The sequence below is a fragment of the Ctenopharyngodon idella genome, chromosome 10 (assembly GCF_019924925.1).
Source record: "Ctenopharyngodon idella isolate HZGC_01 chromosome 10, HZGC01, whole genome shotgun sequence".
Lineage (NCBI taxonomy): Eukaryota > Metazoa > Chordata > Actinopteri > Cypriniformes > Xenocyprididae > Ctenopharyngodon > Ctenopharyngodon idella.
This window is the reverse complement of record NC_067229.1, coordinates 41,278,809-41,304,284: the sequence shown is the minus strand read 5'-3', so window position 1 is coordinate 41,304,284 and position 25,476 is coordinate 41,278,809. Positions and strand designations below refer to the sequence as shown.

The following is a 25,476-nucleotide window of genomic DNA, read 5'->3' as shown; positions in this document are numbered from 1 at the left end:
TGCGATCAAGTGCTGTCTAGCAGCATCCCTGAGGTGAGCAAAACCTCGCCCACTTCCCTCAGTGAGAGAGAGATACATAGAGCCGTGTAGTTTTTCAGTTATGACAGTGTGGAGACTAAATGAACCTAATGTGAGAACACTGTCCAAAGCATTTTAGAAACTCTTCCATGCTCTACGGGGGCACCTAAAGTTAAATAAAGCACGCTGCCTTGAAAACTGTTCAGCAGGGATGTAAAAATAGCAATAGAGAAATCGTACTTGTCTCAAAATGTTACTTAAAAGTCAAAGTATCAAACACATAGGGTGAGATCAGATTGATTGGGCACTTTTTCCAATTCATCTCAATGGCAAAAAGTGTCCCAATCACCCTGAATTCACTCCTGTATTCACCCCTGTATTTGTGAGGTAGCCACATCTCTATACTTAAGTATCAGAAAGTCAGTGTTTTTAGCTTCAGAATTATGTGCGAAAAGTGTATGTTGAAAGACTAATTACCAGTTTTTGCGGCTGCTGTTTCTATGTACTGATATGTGACACATAAACACACATTTGGGGATGGATAATAAGGAAACATCCCAACAATACTGATTATAACAATACATTTCATTTATAAAGCACTGTTCTCACACTTAAAGTGCTACAATACAATATAAAAGTAAACACCTAAAAAAAGAGAGATAGAAAATAATAGAATAAATTAAAGTACAACAATAGATAATAGAAGTCACCTTTATTTATATAGCGCTTTATACAATACAGATTGTTTCAAAGCAGCTTCACAGTGTAACTGTAATTGATTCAGTGATGCAAACAGAGTTCAATTAGGCTGTACAGCAGCTCTAAAAGAAAATAGTGTCATTGTGCAGCTGAAGTCAGTTCAGTGTTGGTTCAGTTTCATCGTAAAGATAATCAATTATTAAATGAATTAATGTAATCTATAAAGCAGTTCTGCAGAAAACAGTGATGTCATCGTCCAGCTCAGTTCAGTTCTCATCCAATAGTTTCAGTGTGTCAAACTAATATTGTTGAATATTAAGTGAGAAAAAGAATTATGCATTCAGAAAAATATACAGGAATAAACCAAATCAATTAAACCTTATAAACAAATAATTTCTTAAAACAACCTAAGGTTAATGCTATGCTAAAAAAGTAAATCTGATTATGTTTGCTTCAACTTTCTATGTAGAAGTCAGGTAGGGACATGGAAGGGATTGGACAAATATATTCATGAAGCATTATTGACTTTGAGCAAACTCTACCATGTCTTACATAACAAGAATTCTTCTGCCTAGAAAGAAGATTCAGACGACATAACATCCAAAATAACAAACTGCAAAATTAATGAAAGTGCAAAACAAAAATACAAGCTTCACATTTGTGCTTTTAAACCCTCTGGCTGTCTTGTACCCATTGTACTTTATGTGCACAGCCAACAACAATAAAGAGAAATCGTTGCAGGATTGAAAGTGATTTTTTTTTTTTTATGCTTAACATACTGTGACCACTACTTTTCACTATTAATTCATGAATACAGTTTTACTATTTTCTATGCATGGATGGCTTAACCCTGCTCACAGTTTACTTGCATGCTCACGGACTGCTAACCTTTGTGCAGTTTACTAATCCATGAGAACTGACTGCTGCAAGTAACATTTACATTTATAATTAGGACATAGATTTTTATTTATTTCATTTTATTTTATTTTTTATTTTATTTTATTGACATAAACCAATAAATTAAAATGTTATGAGTTTGATAACGTAAGACTAGTGGGAAAAACGATTGTCGCACTATGAAATATTAAACACATAAGCACAATATCAATTCTTTGTAGTCTTGTACATATAGGATAACTCAGCATGTATGCTCTGTGATGCCATCATTGATTTGCTGTATCCGTTCACAGTGTGGCCCCTGCAATCCAATCTATATTGTGAACGCCAGCTGTCTACAGGGTCTAATGTTACTTCATCCTTATCTGTCTGTGGGGTACAATCTCTTGGCAGGTAAAGCCTTTTTCAACCCATTGCAATTTTTGCTGTCTGTCTTAAAACTGGTCCCTGAACAGTATTTTTGGAGAACAATTTCAACAACTGTGGGTCATTATTTAATAGTGGAGAGGAAATTTCCAGGCACCATGTTGGCTATGACACAGTAAAATAACTTTACTGGCACAATCATACAGACAAATAGAGACAGTTAATAGGCTTCTTAAACACTCAGGTGTCAAGGGACGTAAAAGAAGGATTTATTTTGGTGACAAAGCTGAAGCTGCTTGCTCCTGCGGTAGGATGGTGGTCACAGAAAAGTCCCTTTTCCGCCAAAGGTTATTCAAGTTCATACTGGAGCACTCAGCATTCAGTCATTTTCTCCAGTCAAGTGGAGCATGTAGCTTTTAACGCTTGGAGATAATTCAATTTTGTGGTATTTCATTACAGTAACCCATCCTCCACCCTTTATCCACATGAAATGCATTAATGATCACTATACTTTAAAATCTAACCTCCTGCCTTCCATCTTAAAGGGTTAGTTTACCCAAAAATGAAATTTCTGTCATTAATTACTCACCCTCATGTCATTCTAAACCCGTAAGATCTTCGTTCATCTTCGGAACACAAATTAAGATATTTTTTGATGAAATCCGAGAGGTTTCTGGCCTACGATAGACTGCAATGTTATTACCACTTTCAAGGCCCAGGAAGGTAGTAAAGACATTGTTAAAATAGTCCATGTGACTACAGTGGTTCAACCTTAATGTTATGAAGCGACGAGAATACTTTTTGTGCGCAAAAACAAAACAAAAATAATGACTTTATTCAACAATCTCTTCTCTTACCTGTCAAGTCTAAACACAGTGCAGTGCTTCTGGGTTCTGCGTCAGAACACTGGCTCAGTATTGGCCACGTATACGACGCATACGTGTGCTGCTAACGCAGGGGCTGGCCAATAATGAGCCGCCATTCTGACGTAGAACCCGAAGGTCTTACGGGTTTGGAACAACATGAGGGTGAGTAATTAATGACAGAAATTTCATTTTTGGGTAAACTAACCATTTAACTCCGCATCATATCAACACTAGACTGAGAAGCAGCATCGTAGTCATCAAAAATGCATGCATCAGAAGGGCTATAGCCTAAGTGATAGCTGTTATCGAGTGATGCACCATGATTATTTTATTCAGTGGGTACCTGACAAAGTGGCCTAATTGTGCTTGTCAACCTATGGTAAGCCGGTTTGAGGTGTGCAACAGATATGAGCTATCATGTTCCAAATGGGCATCTTGGCCGGGTACATTACTTCATCCTTGAGGCTGTCTGGAGTATCACAGTTGGCAAAGTGTCACCATGTCTGTCACTTGTGCTGTAGCAGGTCTTTAGCCAGAAAGTAAGAGAGATGCTTTTTAGCAGGACATAAATGCAATATGACACCAAATATGGTTTGGAATTAATAGACATAATGCATAGTGTAAATCCTTTATTTAGGACCATTAAGCTTTTGCCTAGACAATCCCCCCACCAAAACAAAAAATATTATCGATACACTACTGGTCAGAAGTTTAGAATAATTAAAATTGTCTAATAGTAAAACAGAAATAGTGTGAAATATTATGACATTTTGAAAGAACATGCTTTCTATTTGAATACATTTTAAAATTTAAAGGGGACCTATTATGTTCCTTTTCACAAGATGTAATATAAGTCTCTGGTGTCCCCAGAATGTGTCTGTGAAATTTCAGCTCAAAATATACGCCATTTTTGTGTGTTTGTCCCTTTAAATGCAAATGAGCGGCTGCTTCCAGCCCCCTTTCCAGAAGAGGGCGGAGTTTTAACAGCTCACGCTTCGGTTGCTCAACAACAACAAAGCCGGAGAATCTCATGCAGCCAAAATGACGATTGTCAGTAACGGTGTTCAGCCTTACATTGTTCAAACCGGAGTCGGACACTGATGGAGAGACTCAAAGAAGTTACAACTTTTAAAACGCATCTGGACATTTCTGAACAGTTAGTGGATAAATTTATGTAGTTGCTGTGGAGTTGATTCAACTCATCGACTAGCATGTGTCATCATGTTAATCTTTTGTGCAAATACAGCATTGAATTGACCCCCGTTTGTGAAGCAGTCCAGCATAAAATGACGGCATGGCAACAACACTCAACTCTTCCTCTTCTCTAAAGCAGCCCAACATGGCCTCGCCCCCTTTGTTGCGTGTTCTCAGGGGCAGGGTTTATGTAAATTTTGGGGTTTGTGATGTCACCAACCCAGGAAGTAGCTCGTTGTAGTCCCTACCAGCCATTTGTTGTAGTCCTTAAAAAGTGATTTCTGTAAAGGAAAATATCTCCTTTTGCATTGAACATAAATTTGCAGATGTTGTTTATGTGCAAACACCAACATTACACACTAAATAGGGTTAAAAAAGTGAAATCATAATCAAAGATCCCTTTAATTTATTGCTGTGATCGCAAACCTAAATTTGCAGCAGCCATTACTCCAGACTTTAGTACCACATAACCCTTTAGAAATTTCTATCAATGCTGAAAATGTTTTCACTGCTTAATATTTTTTGTGGAAAGCATGATACACTACCATTCAAAGATATTTATTTAATAAATAATACTTTTATTCACGCTTTAAATTGATCAAAAGTGACTGTAAAGACATAATGTTACAACAGATTTCTATTTCAAAATGTTATTTTTGAACTTTTTATTCATCAAAGAATCCTGAAAAAATGCACCAAATCAGCATATTAGAATGATTTCTGAAGGGTCATGTGACACTAAAGACCAGAGTAATGGCTGCTGAAAATTCAGCTTTGTCATCACAGGAATAAATTAGATTTTTAAAATATATTAAAACAGAAAACAGACATTTTAAATTGTAATAATATTTCACAATATTACAGTTTTTACTGTATCAAATAAATGCAATTTGGTGAGCATAAGAGATCAAAAACATAAAAAAAAATCCTTATTATTCAGTTCCAATCATTTAACTGGTATTAAATGATTGGGCACAAAGTTCTCTTTAATGTAATGGAAAAAAAAAGAAAAAAAAAACTGTCCTGAACTTTTGTTTTTGACATGCGTTTGACACTAGTTTTCTGTAATTGTTTGGGTGTGTGCATTGTTTGTAAAGTGCACTAATTCGAGTCACACAGCCGTGTGTTTGTTCTATGTCTGTCACTTTAAAGTGTGTGTATTGGCAGCGTGTGAATGGCTTTCTGTCTAATGGATCAGTAACTGTGTGCTCTGTCTGGGTGAGCTCCTCTGATAGCTCGTTATCCATTCTGGTCTCTTCAGATCAACCCGATCTTTCCACAAACGCTCTGCATTAACCCTAACCACATATTTCCGCAAATTTCCAACATCCACCCCAGAGTGACTGTTAATTGTCAGAGAAGAGCACTTAACCAAACCAGTGCATTATCAAACATCACTCACGCAACACATTAGAACAATCAAAACCAGACTGTTGAATTATTAATGTGTATACAGCTCAAATAAAAAGATGATTATAGCAATAGTGATGTTTTAAAATCATTTTGAGATCAATGTTTTAAATTGTAAAGGATTTATATATCATATTAGTATTTGTCTTAATTTAATTATTTGAAACAGAAGTTGTTATAGGTTTTTCTTCCCTATTATGATGTATATCTGAGTGAAACGGCTTCTTGAACAAGAAAAAATGTAGGGCAGGACCTAATTTTGTCCATTGGGAATTGATTGGATGGTTGTGGTTTGCTATTGGTCGATCTCATGTGAGTGACAGGTTTTCCCGTCCTTGCGACAGTAAACGCATCATCAGAGAAGAGGGAAGGGAAGATGCTGCAAGAGGGAAGGGAAGTTATTTTGACTAAACATTGTGAGGGCACATGAATTTTGCCTGATGTGCTTGAATAAATCATTTATAATAAATACTACAATATTCTACAAAGAAAGAAGAACTATCAATTTTAATTGCATGCTCACTTTAAACATTTATTAATTTATGGTGGTGTAGATAAAAAAGATTGAAGAGAAATGTACTTAATTGTCATGAAAATAATGCCACAGTGCAATGTGGACCTAAATATATGCTTAATTTTCTTGATATTTTGAAATATATGCATTTTTTATTGATTGATTGATTGAACATCACCTTTCAGAGACTTCTCGATAGTAAAGGGCTGCATTGTAATTTCAAAGCCTGCATGTATACTGTTGCCAATGTGTGGTGTAGGTGGCCAATTGCAAACATCAGTTTTCCTCCTATGATCACACCAAAGTGTTTTGTTTTTCACCCGTGACCCAGACAAAAGGGTTGGTCGGTGGATGGTGGAGCCTGGAGGAGGTGATTATGGTTGGATGGCTCTTCTGCTTGCTCTGATAAGCATTAACAGAGGCTTTTATTTCTCATTAACTCAAGGTGCTTTCCTCTTGGCTGGGCGGAGGATGAGGAAATCACACTGGGGCATCTGCAAGGACCTGTAAGACACCGAGCACCTGTGCTCAACCAGGACGTCTGCTATCAAGCTGTGTCTACACAGCATGATTACCCCAAACACAGATAAGAAACCTTGTGATTATACTATTACAGCTGTCACACTAACCCACAGGCTTGATGTAAACAAGGGTGTCATCCACTGCAGTGATTGCAGATGTGAGCATCTGACATCTCTGCCTTCTACTGTCAGCAGAATTTAAATTGATATGAACATACTCATCACTTTGTGGTCTCACACATCAAATGCCTTGATGCTGCAAACTAGGATGTATGTCATTGTCAACAGACGTCTCACCTAAGAAGACATCCAAGCCTGACATGTTCATTCAGATCCAATATATAAGCTTATAAAACTGCTCACAATGAGACTCTCGTACATTCTGAACTCATGCAGATGTTAGGAAAACAATTCATTTGCTTTTTAAAAAAGTTTTAGCATTTTATGAAAATGAGATGTGATTGGCGAGTAGCCTTCCTTTAACTGTTTATTGTTGCATTTCTCCTCTGGCATACTGAGTCATGACAAACCTTGCCAAGTGAAGCGTGCACTTCTCAGGCAAATGAAACCACAGACATTTAGGACATAATGTTTGTGTGTTTCTTAAAGCAAAAGCAGCAACTAAATGTTTTTTGTTCTATCTATCTATCTATCTAACATGGGCTAGTAAGAACTGTGAGTGTAAACCTCACTCCCCGATCTCAAGAGGCGCACTAGCGACTGATGCTAGAGGCTGCGGTCTTTAGCGTCCTTGTAAGCGCGCCCACCTCCCATGTCGGAGACACCGGTTTGAATCCCACTCGAAGCGGGTCGAGTAGGACCGGTTAAATTTGGTGCCGTGACCCGGATGGGAGTGAGGTTTAGGGGGGTGAGTGTAACATAGGCTAGTAAGAGCTGTGAGTGTAAACCTCACTCCCCGATCTCAAGAGGCGCACTAGCGACTGATGCTAGAGGCTGCGGTCTTTAGCGTCCTTGTAAGCGCACCCACCTCCCATGCCAGAGACGTCAGTTTGAATCCCTTTTGGAGCGGTTCGAGTAGGACCGGTTAAATTTGGTGCCGTGACCCGGATGGGAGTGAGGTTTAGGGGGGTGAGTGTAACATAGGCTAGTAAGAGCTGTGTATGTAAACCTCACTCCCTGATCTCAAGAGGCACGCTAGCGACTGACGCTAGAGGCTGCGGTCTTTAGCGTCCTTGTTAGTGTGCTTGCCTCCCATGCCAGAGACAGCGATTCAAATCTCACTGAGAGCAGGTCGATTAGGACCAGTTACATATACAAACAAAATCATTATGATGTGTCAAAAGCAGAAGAGAAAAAAATCCTTAATTTTTCCTGTCAGCCATTTTAAAATTTTCACTGCTTTTGAAGGACTGTCACCGTACCCAGAAGAAAATATATTCAGTGAAACCCCTTTTCCTTTTCATTACTATGAGCTATGCAGGTTTGTATTTTGACAGGTTTTTGTGTGGATATAGATAAGCCCAGTAGGTTTCCAGCTTATTTTGTAAGATTTGTCAGAAATCTGTCAACCAGTTTCTATAAACCTCTCTGGAGGCTTATAGCGGCCATGAAAAGTTTACACACAGAAAGTATCAGCGATGAAAGTGACCTACAGAAGCAATGTGTCAGTGGAGATTAAAGCTCATGCGTTCACATTGTGCTCCCATTTGCTTCACATCAGGGGACCGCTTATGTCCCAAAAGGCAAGGATTTGTGGGTAAATACTGTTCATTCTGTCCCTCCTATCGCTCGAGTCCTTCAGAGCTGCCTCTAAGCAAAGGGTGAGGAGTTGAAGGACTGTGGTACACTATTCTGGCACACACGCAAGGCTGTACCTTCAGCAAAAAGATTTTTCATTCATCACGCACCACCACGTAAACTTAAATCAGCTGTCTACGTGAAAAACGGCTCTGCCCTGATAAAGCACCGACGCAGGTACACGTTCCTCATCAATCAAAAGGTAACAGGCTCAGCGGGAAATGCGTCCTTTTACTTCACCCTCAAGGTCATTGAATCTTATAGATCAAGCATTGCTATTAACAGAAGTGAGAATTAGAAACACAGTCCTCTAAACTGTCTTTTAGCAGCAGGATTTTATGAAGGAAAATCAATCATCGCTCCGATCAATCTCATCATTCATAGGTGTCATGTATCCCCATCTCGAAGACGGTCTAAAAAACCCTCCTAATCACTTTCCAGGTCATAAAAATTCAAAAGGATTCCTTCTCTACTCCTCTTCTCCATCTGTCTACAGCGAGACAGAGGCCCCTGAGGCTGTAATCAAGCCGGATCTTTGAAGCGTGGCCCCGGGGCCAGCGGAACACTGCAGGAGTGCAGAGAGACACACTACTTAAACACTACTCCTGAGCCACGTGAATTAATAATGGAGGTGGATTCCATCTTTGCTTGGTCACTCTGGATGCGTTATACCTGTCTATTGGCCGGAGAGTAACAGATACTTATAAAATGGTGTCACCTGTCAGAGAGGCATTAATTAGTCATCCACAGTTGTAACGGAGTGAGCCATGTCCAGACGGTAGCGGGAGCTGCACAAGGGCGGTGTGGTATGGTATCATCTGTTTGCTTGTTCCAACATGGCCATCTTATAATGCATCTCATTCAACCTCTGACATAAATGGCTTCTAAATGCACATCAACACCTTTGGGACAACAGCATCCATTCCCCCGATGCCTCTGGGCAACACTTAGCTGATGAACAAGATTAAAACTGTTGTGGTTCTACTTCCCTTATATACAAACTTAATTTCATCAAGTGGTTTTAACAAGCAAAATTCAGTTACGTATAAATTCACAATATTAGACAGTTGCCTTTACCTTATTTGCAGATTTCCTGAACTATCATCATGCACAAATTTCTACACATGAAGCACCTCTTGCAAATGTATTATTTATTTTTTAAGTGTATTTTTCAATACATGTCACCATATTTGAAACTGCACAAAAATGTGAAAAAGTATCAAATAAAATGGTAACACTTTACAAGGTCTCTTGTCTTAATTAACGTGAACTAACAATGAGCAATATATTTTTACAGCCTTTATTAACCTTTGTTAATGTTAGGTAATAAAAATGTTCATGTTCATTTTAGATCAGTGTGTTAACTGATACAACTTTTGATCTTAAAAAAAAAGAGATTAAAGTCACATAAAATGGAAGTTGCGATAGTCTTTTCTTCCCTATATTGTGAGACAAGTGATGAGAACACCTCCATTTCAAGAGGGGAGGGGAGGTTAATGTTTGGGGTTTATGAGGCCATATGAATTTAAAAAAAAAAATAATAATGATGTGCACGAATAAATCATTTATATAAGCGCTGCAACATTCTGTAAAAAAACAAAAAAAAAACAAATTGATTTTGATTTCATGGTGACTTTATAAGGATTAATAAATGCTAGAAGTATTGTTAATTGTTAAAGGTCCAGTTAGTGATTTCTGAGAAATGCAACTGAAAGTGGATCAGAAAGAGCAGCTCAACACACATGTAGCCAATCAGCAGTAGGGGGCGTGTCCACTCATTATGGAGGAGGAGAGCGAGTGGGCAAGAGGGAGATTTGAAGAAAGATTGTAGAAAGAGAGATGACTGAGAGAAAAGGTCAGAGAAGGGAAAAAAGAAGAGTTATGATCAGGCAAGAGCTTTTGGACCCTCATTAATATTAGAAAAGCTTTCCAATGCTGGATAGACCTAAGTGGAAAGGCCTGTTTCTGCTCCATACGTGAGTAACATTGGTTCTGCTGTTTCACAGAACAAAGATATACTGTTGTTTTAATGTTAGCTATAGTAACAGGACAGTTTTGAGTGTCATTGTTTGTCCGGAACAAACTCTTGCTTGTATATACTCTTGTGTACTGTATGTTAATTTTTTGTTTTTCCTTGTTGTTCGTTCGTCATCATCATTTTCGCTCTACTTTCGCAAAAGGATTTTTTTGCTTTGCTTCAGCTACAATAAGGGGAGAAAGCCACTCTTGCATTACGTGTTTGTGCATTTTGGACACAGAGCAATGAAGGGAGGGGTGTGTTTGTTTGGGTTGATTTCAAATATGAACAGTGTTTCTCAGAAATCACTTACTGCACCTTTAATTCATGATAACTAATGTAGTTAACTAACGTTAACAAATGAAACTGTATTGTAAAGCATAATTTCTATTATTCCAACAGTTGATAGTGTTTCAAATTATGTGCATGTTTGTAACAGCACATCTCCCTATCCTGCAGTGTACGATCATTAAGAACCACATTAATGTGAATACCATTGTGAACACTAGCAGATTCTTTTTTGTTTTGTTTTTTAACCATTTTATCTAGAAAACATTGTATGAAAAGGCCTAAAATCACCTTTTTTCCTGGATGCTGAAGACAACAGCTGTGTTTGCTTTCTGCCTCTGGGAGTGACCTTGGTGGGACTGATGAGTGGCCTGGGCAGTGTCTACACACAAATTCAATTATTTATGGTGTGGCTGTGTATAACTCAAGCGTTTGCTCAGAGAAGAAATGCCCTCGTCCATCTCGGAGAGCTCCAGGGACTATGACTGAATGAAACGACATCTGTTCAACAGGAAAGAGATTAAGAGAAGTTTTTCACACCAACATTAATTGTGCACAGGAACTATTTAAAAAACGATTATATAATCAAAATAATGAAATTGGCCTGATTGCTTAAAACAATGAACCCTTTTCACAGACTGTTATAACACTATACATTGTGTTTTATTACCTTAGCATTAAAGTACAGAAAACTGGTTATCGCTGCTTTATAAGTGTTTCTGATACAATAGCTAAGGGAAAGCTAATCATGGATTTTGTTTCTTTTGCTATTTAGCTATCTAAAATTTAATGAATTACATTTAATTACATAAGTTTACCCAAATATGATGACTTCTGCTTCTTAGAACCAAAGAAATTCGAAAAGGGTCCATTGTCACTGAAAGACAGAGAACTTTATGTTGCCTGCGTTTTTTCCCGTTGGCCGTACATTCTGAGGACTTGCTTTGTCCTTCCTCAACTTCCAATTTTAGAAAACTGCAGCTGAAATTACATCACCTTTCAAATAAACTTGACTCAGTTTCCCCTCTCTAATTCTCTCTCTCATTCTTTTCTGCTGACCTGGTCTCTTGCTCAGGGAGATGGTTAAAATAGCTCAATGTGCTATAGAGATGGAGAGCGCTGCATTTAATGACAAATATGAGCAGCGGCTCATTGTTTCTTTCTTTTTTTTTTTTTTTTTTATAAAGATAGATAGATAGATAGTTTTACCTTATTAAACAGTACTGAAACCTTATAAAATCTAAGCTAACAGCCTTTGCTGGTAAAAATGTAGCTTGATTAAAGTTTAATGGCCCTGAGACCCTTCAATTAGTGAGTTTGGCTCATACATTAAAATAATGACTCTAATGAGGAGAGTAATGAAGACTTTATTATGCACATGGAGAGGAGATTAAAGCTGCTTTATCAGCCATTATGTGTCACCGAGGCTGCTAAAATAAGATGAAAAATAAGGTCAAAGAAAATGTAATGAACAACGTGTTAATATTTAGCACCTTTGCAGGTCATGATATCCTATTACTGCTTTTTCTTTTAATAATCATGTTTGACATTTATTTTGTAGGGTGGACATATTAATTCTTGATAATTATTATAAAATGCGTTTGTGTGTATATATTTCTGAAGGATCGTGTGACACTGAAGACTGGAGTAATGGCTTCTGAAAATTTAGCTTTGTCATCGTAGGAATAAAATACATTTTAAAATAGCTGTTTTCTATTTTAATCTATTTTAAATTGCAATAATATTTTACAATGTTACTGTTTTTACTATAAAAATTAAAATTATAAAATTATATATATATATATATATGTATATGTAATGTATGTATGTATGTGCTATGTATACACACACACTATAGACCATATGGTGGTTATGTAATCTCATTCCTTTCTATCTGCTCATTTATCACCAAATTATAAACTTTCTTCCGCTCAGTGTATGACAAAGGCGTTTCAGGTCTGGATAGAGAAACCTCAGCTGATGCATTATGGTCATGGTTATTGATTGTATTATATACAGTCAGTCATTTGATATGTTACTTCAGTTGCATAAATTGAACACATCCGTACAGTATGACAGTAAACGAGGACTGAGGAAGTCAAACTCCAGAAACGTCATACAGGTTTGGAACAACATGAAGGTCAGTAAATGATGACAGAGTTTTCAGATCGTGTTGGTTACATTCTACCCTGTACATGTCATGATTTATCAGGGTTCTGTAAGTCATTTGCAAACATCTTAATAGGTAGGTCCTGTTTTCTTCAGTCAGTTTTCCTATGAAAAATGTGTTAGCTCTTTGACTGCCTCTCCCGCTCTCGCCGTCTGCCTGTCATGACCTTGGCTTATAAATTGCTGTGTTTGATTGACAGCCAAGCGTTGTGCTTGGTGGGACAGCTCACTCATCTCCCCATGAAGCTTCGCCGACAGTTTGAGACACTGACATCAGCAAAACACACACTCTTACACACATATATCTGACAACATCATTCTCACAGCTCCGCTGTCGGTCAGAACGAGAGGTTTTTCTCTCAGCCGGTGAGATTGGCTCTTTCATGAGTCAGTATATCATAAAACCTGCATGCAGACAGTTCACATAATCAGGTCTGGTTACCTGATGGAATTACGTGGTGGAAACCAGCTGTGGAAAATTGGCCAAATGATTCCTGCTGGCTGTGATGTGCTCACAAACACGCATGCAGGCCAGACGCACAGCAGAATGCTCCAATGATCTGTGATATGAGACATGATATGGCTTTTCATTATCAACAGAAGCATACGTTTTTATTTAAAGAGCACATCAAAAGATGCATTTTTGGCCATATATTGGCCCCAAAAAGTATTTAAACACTCAAGTCACACTTAAAATATTTGGATTTTAGTGTGTTACCTAATAAAATAGCAACAAACAGACATTTTAAAGAAGGTAAAGTATACTTTCTAAAATAAAGTATACTTTTTAACCAAAATATTTCATAAAAGGATATTCATATAGTTCAAAAATTCAGAAAACAAAAATATCTGGACACTTTGTGGTGGTTAAACTAAGTGGTATATATGCTTGATTACTTCATGCATTTTTACTGATCAGATAGCTATCCGATCATTAAAAGGTGAAATGCCCTCCGAGAGGCATTCGAGACTGATAGCAATCCAATAGCTAAGTGTAGGATTCAGGTCCGTTTAACACGTTACCGCTTTTAAATCCACTCTGGAAAATTCTCAAATTCCCCATCCCCCCACAATCAGCTCAGAAATATAAATAAAATAGATAAGTAAAAATATAAGTCATTTTTTAATATGATTAAATTGTCATTGCTAAAATGGTTTAGAAAGTGAGTTTAAGTTTAGTTTAAAAGCTCTAGCATCATTTATTCCCACTTGGTTTTATATTTTGCCATCTAATGCAAAGAAAGTCATACATTTTTAAGTGTGGCTTATGTTCAAATATGGTTAGGGCCGCTGTAGATGCTCTTTTGTTGTTTAATTCATCTAAGTGTAGACTTGCGCAATAAGAATTGCATACTGTGATAAAGGACACACTGTATACTGCTCAGTTGTGCTTTAATCGATGTAGACAATGTCAGAATGAATACAAATGCCTGAGGAGACAGATAAATCCACCTGATATTAAGTCAGGTGGGCATTCTGCTGCTACAGAAGCTCTTGCACTGCAATCAAATGAGTAGGAGATATGCGCTAATCTGCTCAGGTCAGCCATAAGTGTATGGCCACTTGCTATGTATACATTTAGACAAGACATGTCACATGACAAATGAGTGTATCTTCAGAGAATGGGAACAAGCATATATCCTTCCAGAATGCCGAGCTAACGCTTGAGTTAATGATGCAGAATGATGTAAACAAAGGGTGGCACTCATACTAGACCAACATTCCTGTACAAAAAACACTATTTAATCATTATTTTCAAACATATTTTTGCAAGGTCAAAACTTTTTTCTAATATTATTCATTTTTGACTGATTACAATCATGATATTTTATATATATATATATATATATAGTCAAACCAAAAATTATTCAGACATTTTTTTTTATAATTTTGATATATTTTTACTAGTGGGTGCAGGACACTATAGTTCATTTATGTAAGTGAGGATAGCAAAATGAAGTAAACTGTGACATATTATACACAAAAATTCTTCATACAGTGGACTACCAGTAAAATTGATAAAAATTTGGGACCAAAATTTATTATGAAACTTTGACCTGACCATGTTTTGCTTAATTGTTATCTGACATAATTAAGATCAATTTTTTCTGACACAGTTTAACTCTGAGATCTTGTCATATTTTATTACCATTTTTTTAAACTATAGTGAATAAACTGTATTAATGAATAAAATGTTCAAGGTGTCTGAATAAATTTTGGTTTGACTGTATGCATCACAGCACTGCATGGCAGTATTTGATTCTTATTTGCTGTATTGATAAGCTACTTCAGATAAGCAATTGAAGCTTATGATTAATCTCCCAAGGTATTAAATGTTAATCCCGTTCCATAAAAATATCATGACCATGCCCTTAAGCATAAAAAGTTATTTCTTACATGGAGGTCACATATCCAGCCATGCTGATTATCTGCCTGTTGTGAGTCTGAACGGCCCTGAATGTCAACATGAGGTCACACACACATAGTTCCTGCTCTCCTGAGATATATAATCACATTATCCCCTGACTGTTAAACAGATTTACCGACGCAAGAACCTTGACCAGAGGCTTAAACCAACCACTGGAATAACACGTTTCTAAACAGCATATCCAAAAACCTCACACAGGCTTGTGGCTATAAGAGTGATGAAACTGCTAAATCTACTGGCTTGGATTCCCCTTTACCAGTTGTTTTGAAGGAGAAGTATAGAGAAAAAGGTTTAATTCCTTGTATCCCCTGGGTTATATTCTAGTTGTGTGAGAGCCCGTTAGCAACGTAAAATGTCAATGGCGTCAATAGCCTTTACTGGATTATTAAACCAAAGTACAGAGATGAGCAGAGGTGGGCAAAGACTTATCTACTGTTTGCCTAATATCTCATTCACAACCATTGTTCTTAAATATACGGCCAAGTGTTTTGTATTAGTGTGCTGGTGTTTGATGATACATTTCTTCTAACACATCTAAAGGGATCCCACTGTATAGGCCGAGAGCAATATGATAAACTAAATGTTTTAAAAGGTTCTCCTGCACTCCGATTGTATTTATACTGAAGAACATTAAATATGCAAGAGCACAAGATTCTACTTTTTCTGTCTGGTGTTTCTTGAGGGATACGATGATGCAATGGTACAACATGAATTACAAGAAGCCTTTAATAATGCCAACTATCATGTTAAACTATAATATGGAGTACAACCATTCCCTAAAAAGAGATGCATTAGGGTCTTTTGACTGAGTATTGACACGCTGTACGTCTCATAAGGATGGTTGTATTTCCTCATTGTTAAAGACTGCCATCTAGAGGTATGAGAGGTACTGAAATCAGGCCTAAAAAATGGTGTTTGCAAACTACTATTACAGTTGCTCAAACTTAAAGGGATAGATCACCCAAAAATGAAAATTGTGTCATTATTTACTCACCCTCATGTTGTTCTAAACCTGCATGAAGTTCTTTCTTCTGTTGAACATAAAGGAAGAGATTTGAATGTCGGTAACTAAACAGTTGGTGGTTCCCAGTGACTTCCATAGTATAGAAAAAATGCTATGGAAGTCAATGGAGACCAGAAACCGTTTAGTCACCGACATTCTCCAAAATATCTTCTTTTGTGTTCAACACAAGAAAGAAATGAATACAGGTTTGGAACAACGTGAGTAAATAATGACTTTTCATTTTTGGGTGAACCATCCCTTTAAGGTAAGGGATTTAAATAAATTAGATGACAGCAGATTAATGACGGCATACAGATTTCTACTTGCCCTGCCAACATTTTCAATGGGCCAAATCCATATTTCAATTTAATTTTATATTTACATTTATAGTTTTCTACATATAAATGTGTACATTTTAGTTATTTTAATATAAATTAAAAATGTTTAATGTATTAAATATATTAAAAATAGATTTAATAAACATTTAAGATACATTATTATACAATTTTACACATAAAAATGTTTTTTTTCTCATTAAATATTACATTTTCTTTATAAAGAAGAAATGAATAATAGCTGAGAATTATGATTTTGACCTGGGACACCAAGAATTCCAATAAAGTAGCACATTGCATGTTAATTCATGACTTTTAATACTACTGCACATATATATAAAAAAAAAAAGCTTCAAAAGCATCACATGTTGTTTGAAAATACCATTCAGTTTGAATCATTATTTCACAGCAGTCCTTGTAGACAGCGTTCCATTTCATGCAGTTCCTGTAGTTCTTCACAGTGAGGATCACAGTGGAGAGAGAGGAGCCTATGGGCCCTGGGAATCACAGAGAGAGCTGCACCACAGTCTCCGCTGTCAAAACAAAGAGGAGAAGAACTGTTTTTGATCATAAACAAGTGTACAAGAAGTCTCATCAGATTGAGTTTGACAAATTCATCTCTTACGCGTTAAAATGTAGCTGTGCTAATTTAAAAAGCTGTCTTCCCAGCTCTATGCTGTCCTCTCCGAATTGGGCCTGAATCGCAACAGTGCTGCGCTTTAAATGGGATGCAGCCAGACTCCATTCACCTGTCAGTAAAATAATCATAATATCATAGTACACTCTACACTAGTATGAATTTAGATGTTACTTACTTCATTAATCAAAAGGCAATATAGAACTGCTATACAATGTTTAAATATCTTACAAATCTTAGGAAAAAAATTGTACAACAGCTTGACACTGGACACTTTGTACCTTATTCACTCCTACAAAGTATATATTAGTACCTTAGAGTTGTGTTTTTGCATGTAACTGTGCTATTTTTCCATGGTTTTTCTACTAGACGGACATGTTTGACCGTTGCACGTCTTTTGCAGCGTCTCGTGCATGACACAGCATTCTAAAAACATGGTGCCCAACTTAAAAGAAGTTAAACTTTAAAAAAAAAAAAAAAGCATCTCTAGAATGCATCTCTAGTTTTTTTTTTCATTCGACTGCGTTTTTAATGCGTTTTTAACAGCAAAAATGTGCTCTGTATGAACCTGCCCTTAAAAATACTACTACTTAGAAGTAAATAAGATACTCAGATGTCCCTGTAAGATGTACTGTCCTAGTGACAAGCTGTTGTACCCCCAAATTTTTTCTGAGAGTGTAAGGCACATGTGACATATCAGGCTGTTGTTCTCACCCGTGGTGGCATACGCACGAGCTGTCGCATCTGCTAGCTCTCCTTGGAGAGGGTGAGTCTCTGTTAGGATACTGTTTGCCTGAGAAGAAGCTGATTTTAGGATCTTTAGGGCTTTGTCTGTAAGACATGGATACATGTTATGTATATTTATGGATATCTAACACATATACAAATTGGTTAGTGATTCATATTGAGGCAGTACCTAATCTGTCTCCCTCCATGAGATGAATGGCTTCATCCAAAAGACACTGTAAACCCTGAAGTCTGTTCTGTACATCGGCAGTGGTGATCTGATGACCACAGGATGGCAAAGAGCACATGTACCTATCCATACGGGACTGAAACGTACAGCATATGCATTTAACTGGGTGACTGTCACATACACACGTTGGGTTTCCATGTTCTATGGGGACATTCCATAGACGTAATAGTTTTTATACTGTACAAACCGTATATTCTATCCCCCTACACTAACCTAACCCCTCAATCTATCAATCACAGAAAACTGCTATTTTAGATTTTCAAAAAAGATCAATCTGTATCATTTATAAGCTTGTTTCCTCATGGAGACTAAAAATATCCCCACAAGGTCAAAATTTCCTGGTATTACTATACTTGTGGGGAATACCAGGAGCCTCATTTATAAAATGTTGCGCAGAAACCGTCCTAAATTTAATCTTATGATCATTTCTCAGATGTGCGTACGTGGGATTCATAGAACGAATGTACACACAGAAAACAAGCGTACGCCTCTCTTTTAGATGTGAAATCTATAAATCGCAAATAATCTTGAACTTGCGTGCAGCTGAATGCTTTCAGTTCTCAGCGTTTTAAATGACACATAATTAATGTCATTTACATATAAAAGATCAACATTCATCATCCAAATCCTTGGCGAGCAACAAGAATAGCTTAGATTTCCAAAAACCTGCAGTAATCTGACCAGGAAAAGTGTGTACGTCTGCTCAGACCCTTAAGTGACGCTAAGTACTTTTCCACATCAAAGACCGTTTTTATAAATATAAGCGTTGGCGTGGATTTAAGCGTACGCACACTCTAAGATCAAATCTGTGCATACGCATGCTTTATAAATGAGGCCCCAGGACTGCGCAAGCACACACACACACAAACACAATAGTATCAAACCATCTAAATGATCAGTTGTGCTTTTCTGCAAATGCTTACCTGAAGAGGCTTTTCACATTTCACACACTTTAGCCCTGGTGATGCGTTTTCTTTTGCATTCTGGCTTCCTTCTGATAGGTCACTTTGACAGGCTTGACAGTTACAATGGAAAAAGTACTGCTCCAGCAGGAGGAGCTGACGCTCCTTCACCTCCATTCTGCTACAGTGTGGGCCTGTGAAGAAATTTACTACATTTAAAAAAAAAATTAAATCAAACCAACCAACCAAACTAAAACTGAATTCACAGGTTTTACCATAACAGTGCAGAATCTCCTGTCCCGCTGTAAGATCTTTTGAAGCACGTACAGTGACCGTCACACCACAGTGAGAGCTCTCGGGATGGTCAGTGTGACCTTCAGAACAACCGAACTGACTGAGCGGGTCAGTCTGAAAGCCTCCGGTAAAGGAGATGCTTGTGTTTGGACTGCAGGAGTGGTTAAGCAGGCTGAGTACAGGAAAAATTGCTGTGGCAATTCGGATTTCACTACTGGATTGAACAGCCATACCACTTTCTTCTGTAAGAAAAATGATCAACAATATTTAAAATTCATGAATCAAATGTATTAATTTGCAGTTTGTGCTTAAGCATGAGAGTTCTGTCGAACCTTTGACCCTAACAGCAGTGACTGCTTGAGCGTTACACCTGAGCTGCATCATGTGTCTCAGAGCTGTGGCTCCCAGCATGCTCATCTCAGGCTGCCAGATTCCACTAACTCCTTCATCCTTGCAAGACACCCACATGTCTGGTGGGGGTCCGCCTTGCAGCCTCCTATAAAGCGTTGCCATGGTTATCGCCAATAAGAAGCGTGAGCCGGGTGAGTGTTGTGCCACATGTGGTAAAAGGCTGTAGATGCCCATGTACGAGTTGCCATGATAACAGTCAGTGTGGTCTGAACCTGCTCTACAGTGGCCTCCAAGACTCAACTGGACTGGTGAATCACTTTTATAAGAGCTACAAGTCACATGGTCTTCTTGTGAGCTTTTCTTCACCCTTTGGACCTCATTTTGTCCAGCTTTCAGGGCCACTCTTAGTGCAAGATGTCCTAAAATCCCAATGGCCAACAGATCTGCTCCAATTGGACACTCCCATTGGTGCCAGCGCTCCCAAGCATCTTTTTGACAGCTCTCTCCACAGTATTGAGCGTAACTACAGTTTGGACAAGGCACAAAGCTCCATGATTGGCTCAAGCAGTGGTGACAGTGTCGGTCTTCATTATCAAAAGCCTTTCCTTTCTTTTTGGTCTTTGTATTGAGTTTGTTACTTGGTATAAGAACATAACAGAAAGCCTCGTCCTCCAGCACCACCTCGCCAGCTGGTTTATTTTCTGTAGCTAATATGTGGCGACCTTTCTCTGGACTGAAATAAACAGACACACCATGTGAAACACAAGTAGTAGAGTTTCTGTTTTTCTGGCATGGTGGTGTTTGATGATTTGTGGCTGGCGTGTTGGATTTTTCAGGTTTTCTAAGTTGATTCAGGCATGCGGCCTCTCTAGTTCTCAGTTTGTCTTGCAGGTGGCTTGGGTAACCGGCCTCAAAAGAACGTTGAATATCCTCAAGACATTCCTGAAAAACAAAAAGATAATCACTTAAACTCATATAGATGTGTCATTGTTGCACACATTGTTGGCATGTTCTCATTTGAATGCTTCCAAAACAAAATCAATCATGTTTCGAAAAGCATAAGACAGACACTTACTCTGTAGAGGCCATGATAAAAGAGGGCTGCAGAACGGTTAGCATAGCACAAGGATAGCTCTTCTGTGTTCTTGTCAGCATGGCAAACACCCTGAAACATCAGAGAGAATGAAAATATATCATGCTCTCAGTACAGCCTGCCATTTGAAATCCAACACATTTCGAGCTCAAACCATCATAAAAAGATTCATGAATCACAGTGATTAACTTTATTCACAATATGTCCTAGTACCTCCATCTTAAAGGGTTAGCTCACCCAAAAATGAAATCTCTGTCATTAATTACTCACCCTCATGTCGTTCCAAACCTCCGTTCAGTCTCCTACGCTGTTCACATTGTAAACACAATGCAGCGCTTCCGGAAGCTACGTCAGAACGCCGGCTCATTATTGGCTGACGCTGTTCACGTGAGCACCACAACGCATGCATGTGCTGCTGATGTAGGAGCGTTCTGACGCAGAACCTGGAAGCGCTGCACTGTGTTTACTATGTCAACAGCGTAGGAGACTGACAGGGAAGAGAAGAAATTGTTGAATAAAGTTGCTACTTTTGTTTTGTTTTGCACACAAAAAGTATTCTTGTTGCTTCATAACATTAAGATTGAACCACTGTAGTCACATTGACTATTTTAACAATGTCTTGACTACTTTTCTGGGCCTTGAAAATGGTAATACGTTGCAGTCTGGGAAAGTCAGAAGGCTCTCAGATTTCATCAAAAATATCTTAATTTGTGTTCCGAAGATGAATGAAGTTCTTACAGGTTTGGAACAACATGAGGGTGAGTAATTAATTTCATTTTTGGGTGAACTAACCCCTTTAACAGATTCTAAAACATGGATTGTTCACCATTGGATTGTGTTGCACCATGTTTCTTATATTAGGAGGTTCTAATATTTATCAGCCTGATACTGGTTAAGATCCATCCTCATACAGGACAGTATCAACAACTTATAAGCTACTACAACAGTTCTCACCATGAGGGTGGGAGAATGAAATCAGACCGCTGGATTGCTCGCCATCAGATTCTGTTCCCCCATGTTTCTCTATCAATTTAGATTTCAGAATGAGCACTTTCACATTTATAACAAGCCTACATATCTGATGCCTTGTCCATTTACTGATCTGTTTGCTACTGCAATGAAACCTAACACACAACATAACTAGCTCACACTTTTAATAAGCAAGGAAAACTCCTGACTGATAATTTGCAGTTTACTAAATGTTAAAAAATTATATACTGTATATCAAATATAATGGTATATCAAAAATGTACCACTTTTCCAATTAATTCATTTTATAAATATATTGATGTTGGTATTGAACTTGATGGTAACCATACACAAAGTAAATAAACTTCACAAAAAAAAAACACACACATTACATTATTGAAGTATATCGTTATTATACGAAGCAGGTATTTAGATCGCCTCTTTTCCTTACCTTGGAGTAATAGAGAGCTGCGGCTGTGTAATCCTTCACTTTGAAGCTGAGGTTACCTTGCTGTCTAAACTCAGATGCCCTCTCAGGAGACTTTTTCACAGAGTACTTCTCAGAGATTCTGGAGAAAGTGTTGAGATCGTCTGGGCTGAAATATGGACAAATGACAAAGGGTATGTAGAATATTTATTTTTATATTGAAACATACAGCTGATATTTAAATTTGTAAATTGTTAACACTATAATTCGAATGTCGAAAATAAAATATAGAGCAGCAATAACGTACAAAGGCAGGTTAGTATTGACCATATTATCGTATTTATAATCAGCTCCACAGTGCAATATACTGACCCTATTAATGACAGCCCGTGGTTGAATATCGCATCTATATCTGTCAGGAGGCTGAAGCTCTCAGTTACTTCAGATCTCATTTCCGTCCATTTCTGCTCGACATGCCGAACCCACTCTGGACAGGGTAGATCCATTCAAAAATACGCTTAAAAAGATACCTATTAACTGACAAATGAAAAGTTGTTTAAACACTTTGGATTTGACGGCAATAAAGTGACTTCCTGTTGAAACTTTTATCAGTCTTCAAAATACAGGCCCTGTCAAAGCTGCTTGTTTTCATTTTATTTTATTTTATTTTAAACAAAAACTGTCATTTAACTATGTTTATGAATAAAAACAACAGTTATTAAATTGTGGGGTAAAAATAAATATGATTTCAGTTTACATCTTGATTTTATGTACTTTTCAGCATTTTAATTTAGATTAAAGGTAGATTTTTTTTTTAATATTTATATTTTATTATCCAATAACTTTTTATAACTTATTTGATTTGTTTTACTTTATTCATCAACACAGATTAATTAAATAACGTCTCTTTGAAAGCAAAAAAAAATAAAAAATCTAGTAAGAATCACTGGGAATGGATCGGTGCATTAGTTTCCCCAGTAGGTGGCGACATTGTTCCACGTTACACAAGGCAGGTGCACACACATATCAGTTGTTGCCACGCATTTTCTTCTTGAAATATCTCCTCTGTTGGTCAAGCTCTCTAGGGACTTCATTAGCTATTGTATCTCCATTGGGAAATAAGGACTGTTTAGAGAGTCAGTTCTCTCACTAAACGCCTATTTAAAGCCCCAAATACTAGGCTTTCAGATTACGTAGCCTATAATGCAGATGCTCTATTGAAAATTAGATTTTGTCCAGGACACTATTATAAATACAGTGTTTAATCAATGTCGAAAGAATTTGAATCTCCTTCATAAGGATTTATAGGATTTGCAAGACTAATTTGTCTGTTGTTTGGTTTGCTTTGAGAAATTGTCCTCCGAAGAAAGAGCATTTTATTTTTGATTAAATTAATCAGCATCTGCAAAAGGAGAACTGCTATACAATATTTGTGAGAAAGTAGCAATTTCCATAATTTACATGGAAATGTTTACCCACTAGACAAAAACACTCACATTTTTATCTTCATTCACCCGAGGTCACTTCCTATTTCTTGTACGAAAAGGCAGAAAATACCATTTAGTTTATAAATACATAATGTCATATAGCATATATTTTCTTATACAGATCATAAATACTTGACAGGGTGGTTGCAGGTAGATTAGGCCACTTTTTAGTTAATCTGAACAACATGTTATGCAGCAGTGATATCTTTGGCACAGCTATCAGGCTTATATTAATCATAATTTTAAATAAAAAGGATTTAATATTGTTTATAACTTGGTTTCACATTATGAAGTGTTCCCATGTCTGCATATGAATATTAATGTTGTATTGCATCCGTAAAGCAGCTGCTTCTGTGAGGTCCTGGGGGATGGTGTTTATCACACATGTGGTTATAGCTTTATAAGAGCTTTACGTTATATTGTTGTGTTTCATACTCGTGTCTCAGCAGCTGCTATTAATGCACTCTGTGATCTAGATTCTAGGGCACTTCTCGAATCTTTTATTTTCATGACTGATTTTGTTGTTGTCTGGGGGTGGAAAGGTTTCCAAGAATGTAGTGCTTTCTGATATTTTACCTTCTTTCTGACGAGCTGTCTTTATTTTACCACTCTTAAAATATTTTACTACTTTTAAGTTTAATATGATGCAATTCTCTTGAATTCAATGGAATAAAATTTGCCATCAGTTCATGCTGTAATGAAATTACCTCATAACTTGGTACATTACAAAAATATCAATTTAAAAAATGAACATCATGTCCCAAACTATACAATTAAATCACTATCTATTTAACAGATGAGTTTGTGGGTTTTATTTTAATAGTTACAATATTAAACAGCTGTATGTTTTTGCTTCGCTGAAAAGAACCAGTTCATAAGAGTCATTTGTTTGTGAAAGGGACTACCGTTTGCTCTGTATGTTTTTGATTCACTAAAAAAGAACCAGTTCACAAGAGTCATTTGTTCATCAATCAGATTACACTCAAAAAAATTGTTTGTTCATTGAACGTAATTGAATTGAGTGCAAATGACAATTAAGAAAAAAAAAACTAAAGATTTGTGTTGTTTCAGCTTATTTTATTTAAATAAACTGAGCAAACAGCTAGAATAATTTTTTTCAGTGCACTGTTTGTGCTGTATGGCTGCGTCCAAAATCTACTCTCCTAAGTAGGTACATATTTTGAATAAGTAAATACTTTGCAACCACTAAAAACAAAAAATGAATGTTCTATATGAATATGTGTAGTATGAATGTAATCCGGACATATACATTCGCAATGCTGTCATTCTCATGTGACCTACCAGCGTCAGTTGCGTCGCTTCACTGCCACTCACAAATCCTCTTCTGTGGCCCTTTGGGACACTAAAGTGTCCATTGTATTCACACTTCAGAATCTCACCGGAAGTAGGTCATCCAGGTACTTTTTATCTACTCTTTTATGAGTACTGAGAATTCAGACATACTTTTTTTGAACATACTGTTTTTCGCCTACTAGGCTAGGAAAGTATGAGATTTTGGATGCAGCCTATATGTTTTTGATTTGCTAAAAAGAACTGTTTCATAAGAGTCATTTGTTTGTGAATTGGACTACACTGGTTGTGCTGTATGTTCTTGATTCTCTAAAAAGAACTGGTTCATAAGAGTAATTTGTTTATGCTGTATGGTTTTTGATTCTCTAAAAAAACCAGTTCATTAGAGTCATTTGATCATGGATCAGACTACATCGGTTGTGCTATATGTTTTTGATTCGCTAAAAAGAACCAGTTCATTAGAGTCATTTGTTTATCAATCAGACTATTCTGGTTGCGCTGTATGTTTTTGATTCTCTAAAAAGAATTGGTTCATAAGAATTATTT

The 25,476-nt window shown here is 37.1% G+C and overlaps 1 protein-coding gene across 3 annotated transcripts; it reads right to left on the bottom strand.

The window, feature by feature from the left end:
- Positions 1-12,403: 12,403 nt before the first annotated feature.
- On the bottom strand, positions 12,404-22,727 carry smyd4 (SET and MYND domain containing 4). Of its 3 annotated transcripts, XM_051911267.1 has the most exons (11): positions 22,505-22,727; positions 22,157-22,301; positions 20,719-20,808; positions 19,625-20,585; positions 19,274-19,534; positions 19,020-19,192; positions 18,037-18,172; positions 17,835-17,951; positions 17,109-17,232; positions 16,866-17,016; positions 12,404-13,277 (listed from the first exon to the last, which is right to left on the bottom strand). In XM_051911267.1, exons 1-10 carry the CDS (start codon positions 22,636-22,638, stop codon positions 16,887-16,889), a joined length of 2,271 nt encoding a protein of 756 aa, XP_051767227.1. In that variant the 5' UTR covers positions 22,639-22,727; the 3' UTR covers positions 12,404-13,277; positions 16,866-16,886. The 3 variants fall into 3 exon arrangements, with proteins under 3 accessions (XP_051767227.1, XP_051767226.1, XP_051767228.1); XM_051911266.1 differs by lacking the exon at positions 12,404-13,277 and having other exon boundaries at positions 16,785-17,016; XM_051911268.1 differs by lacking the exons at positions 12,404-13,277; positions 22,505-22,727 and adding an exon at positions 21,691-21,759 and having other exon boundaries at positions 16,785-17,016; positions 22,157-22,273.
- Positions 22,728-25,476: the final 2,749 nt, after the last annotated feature.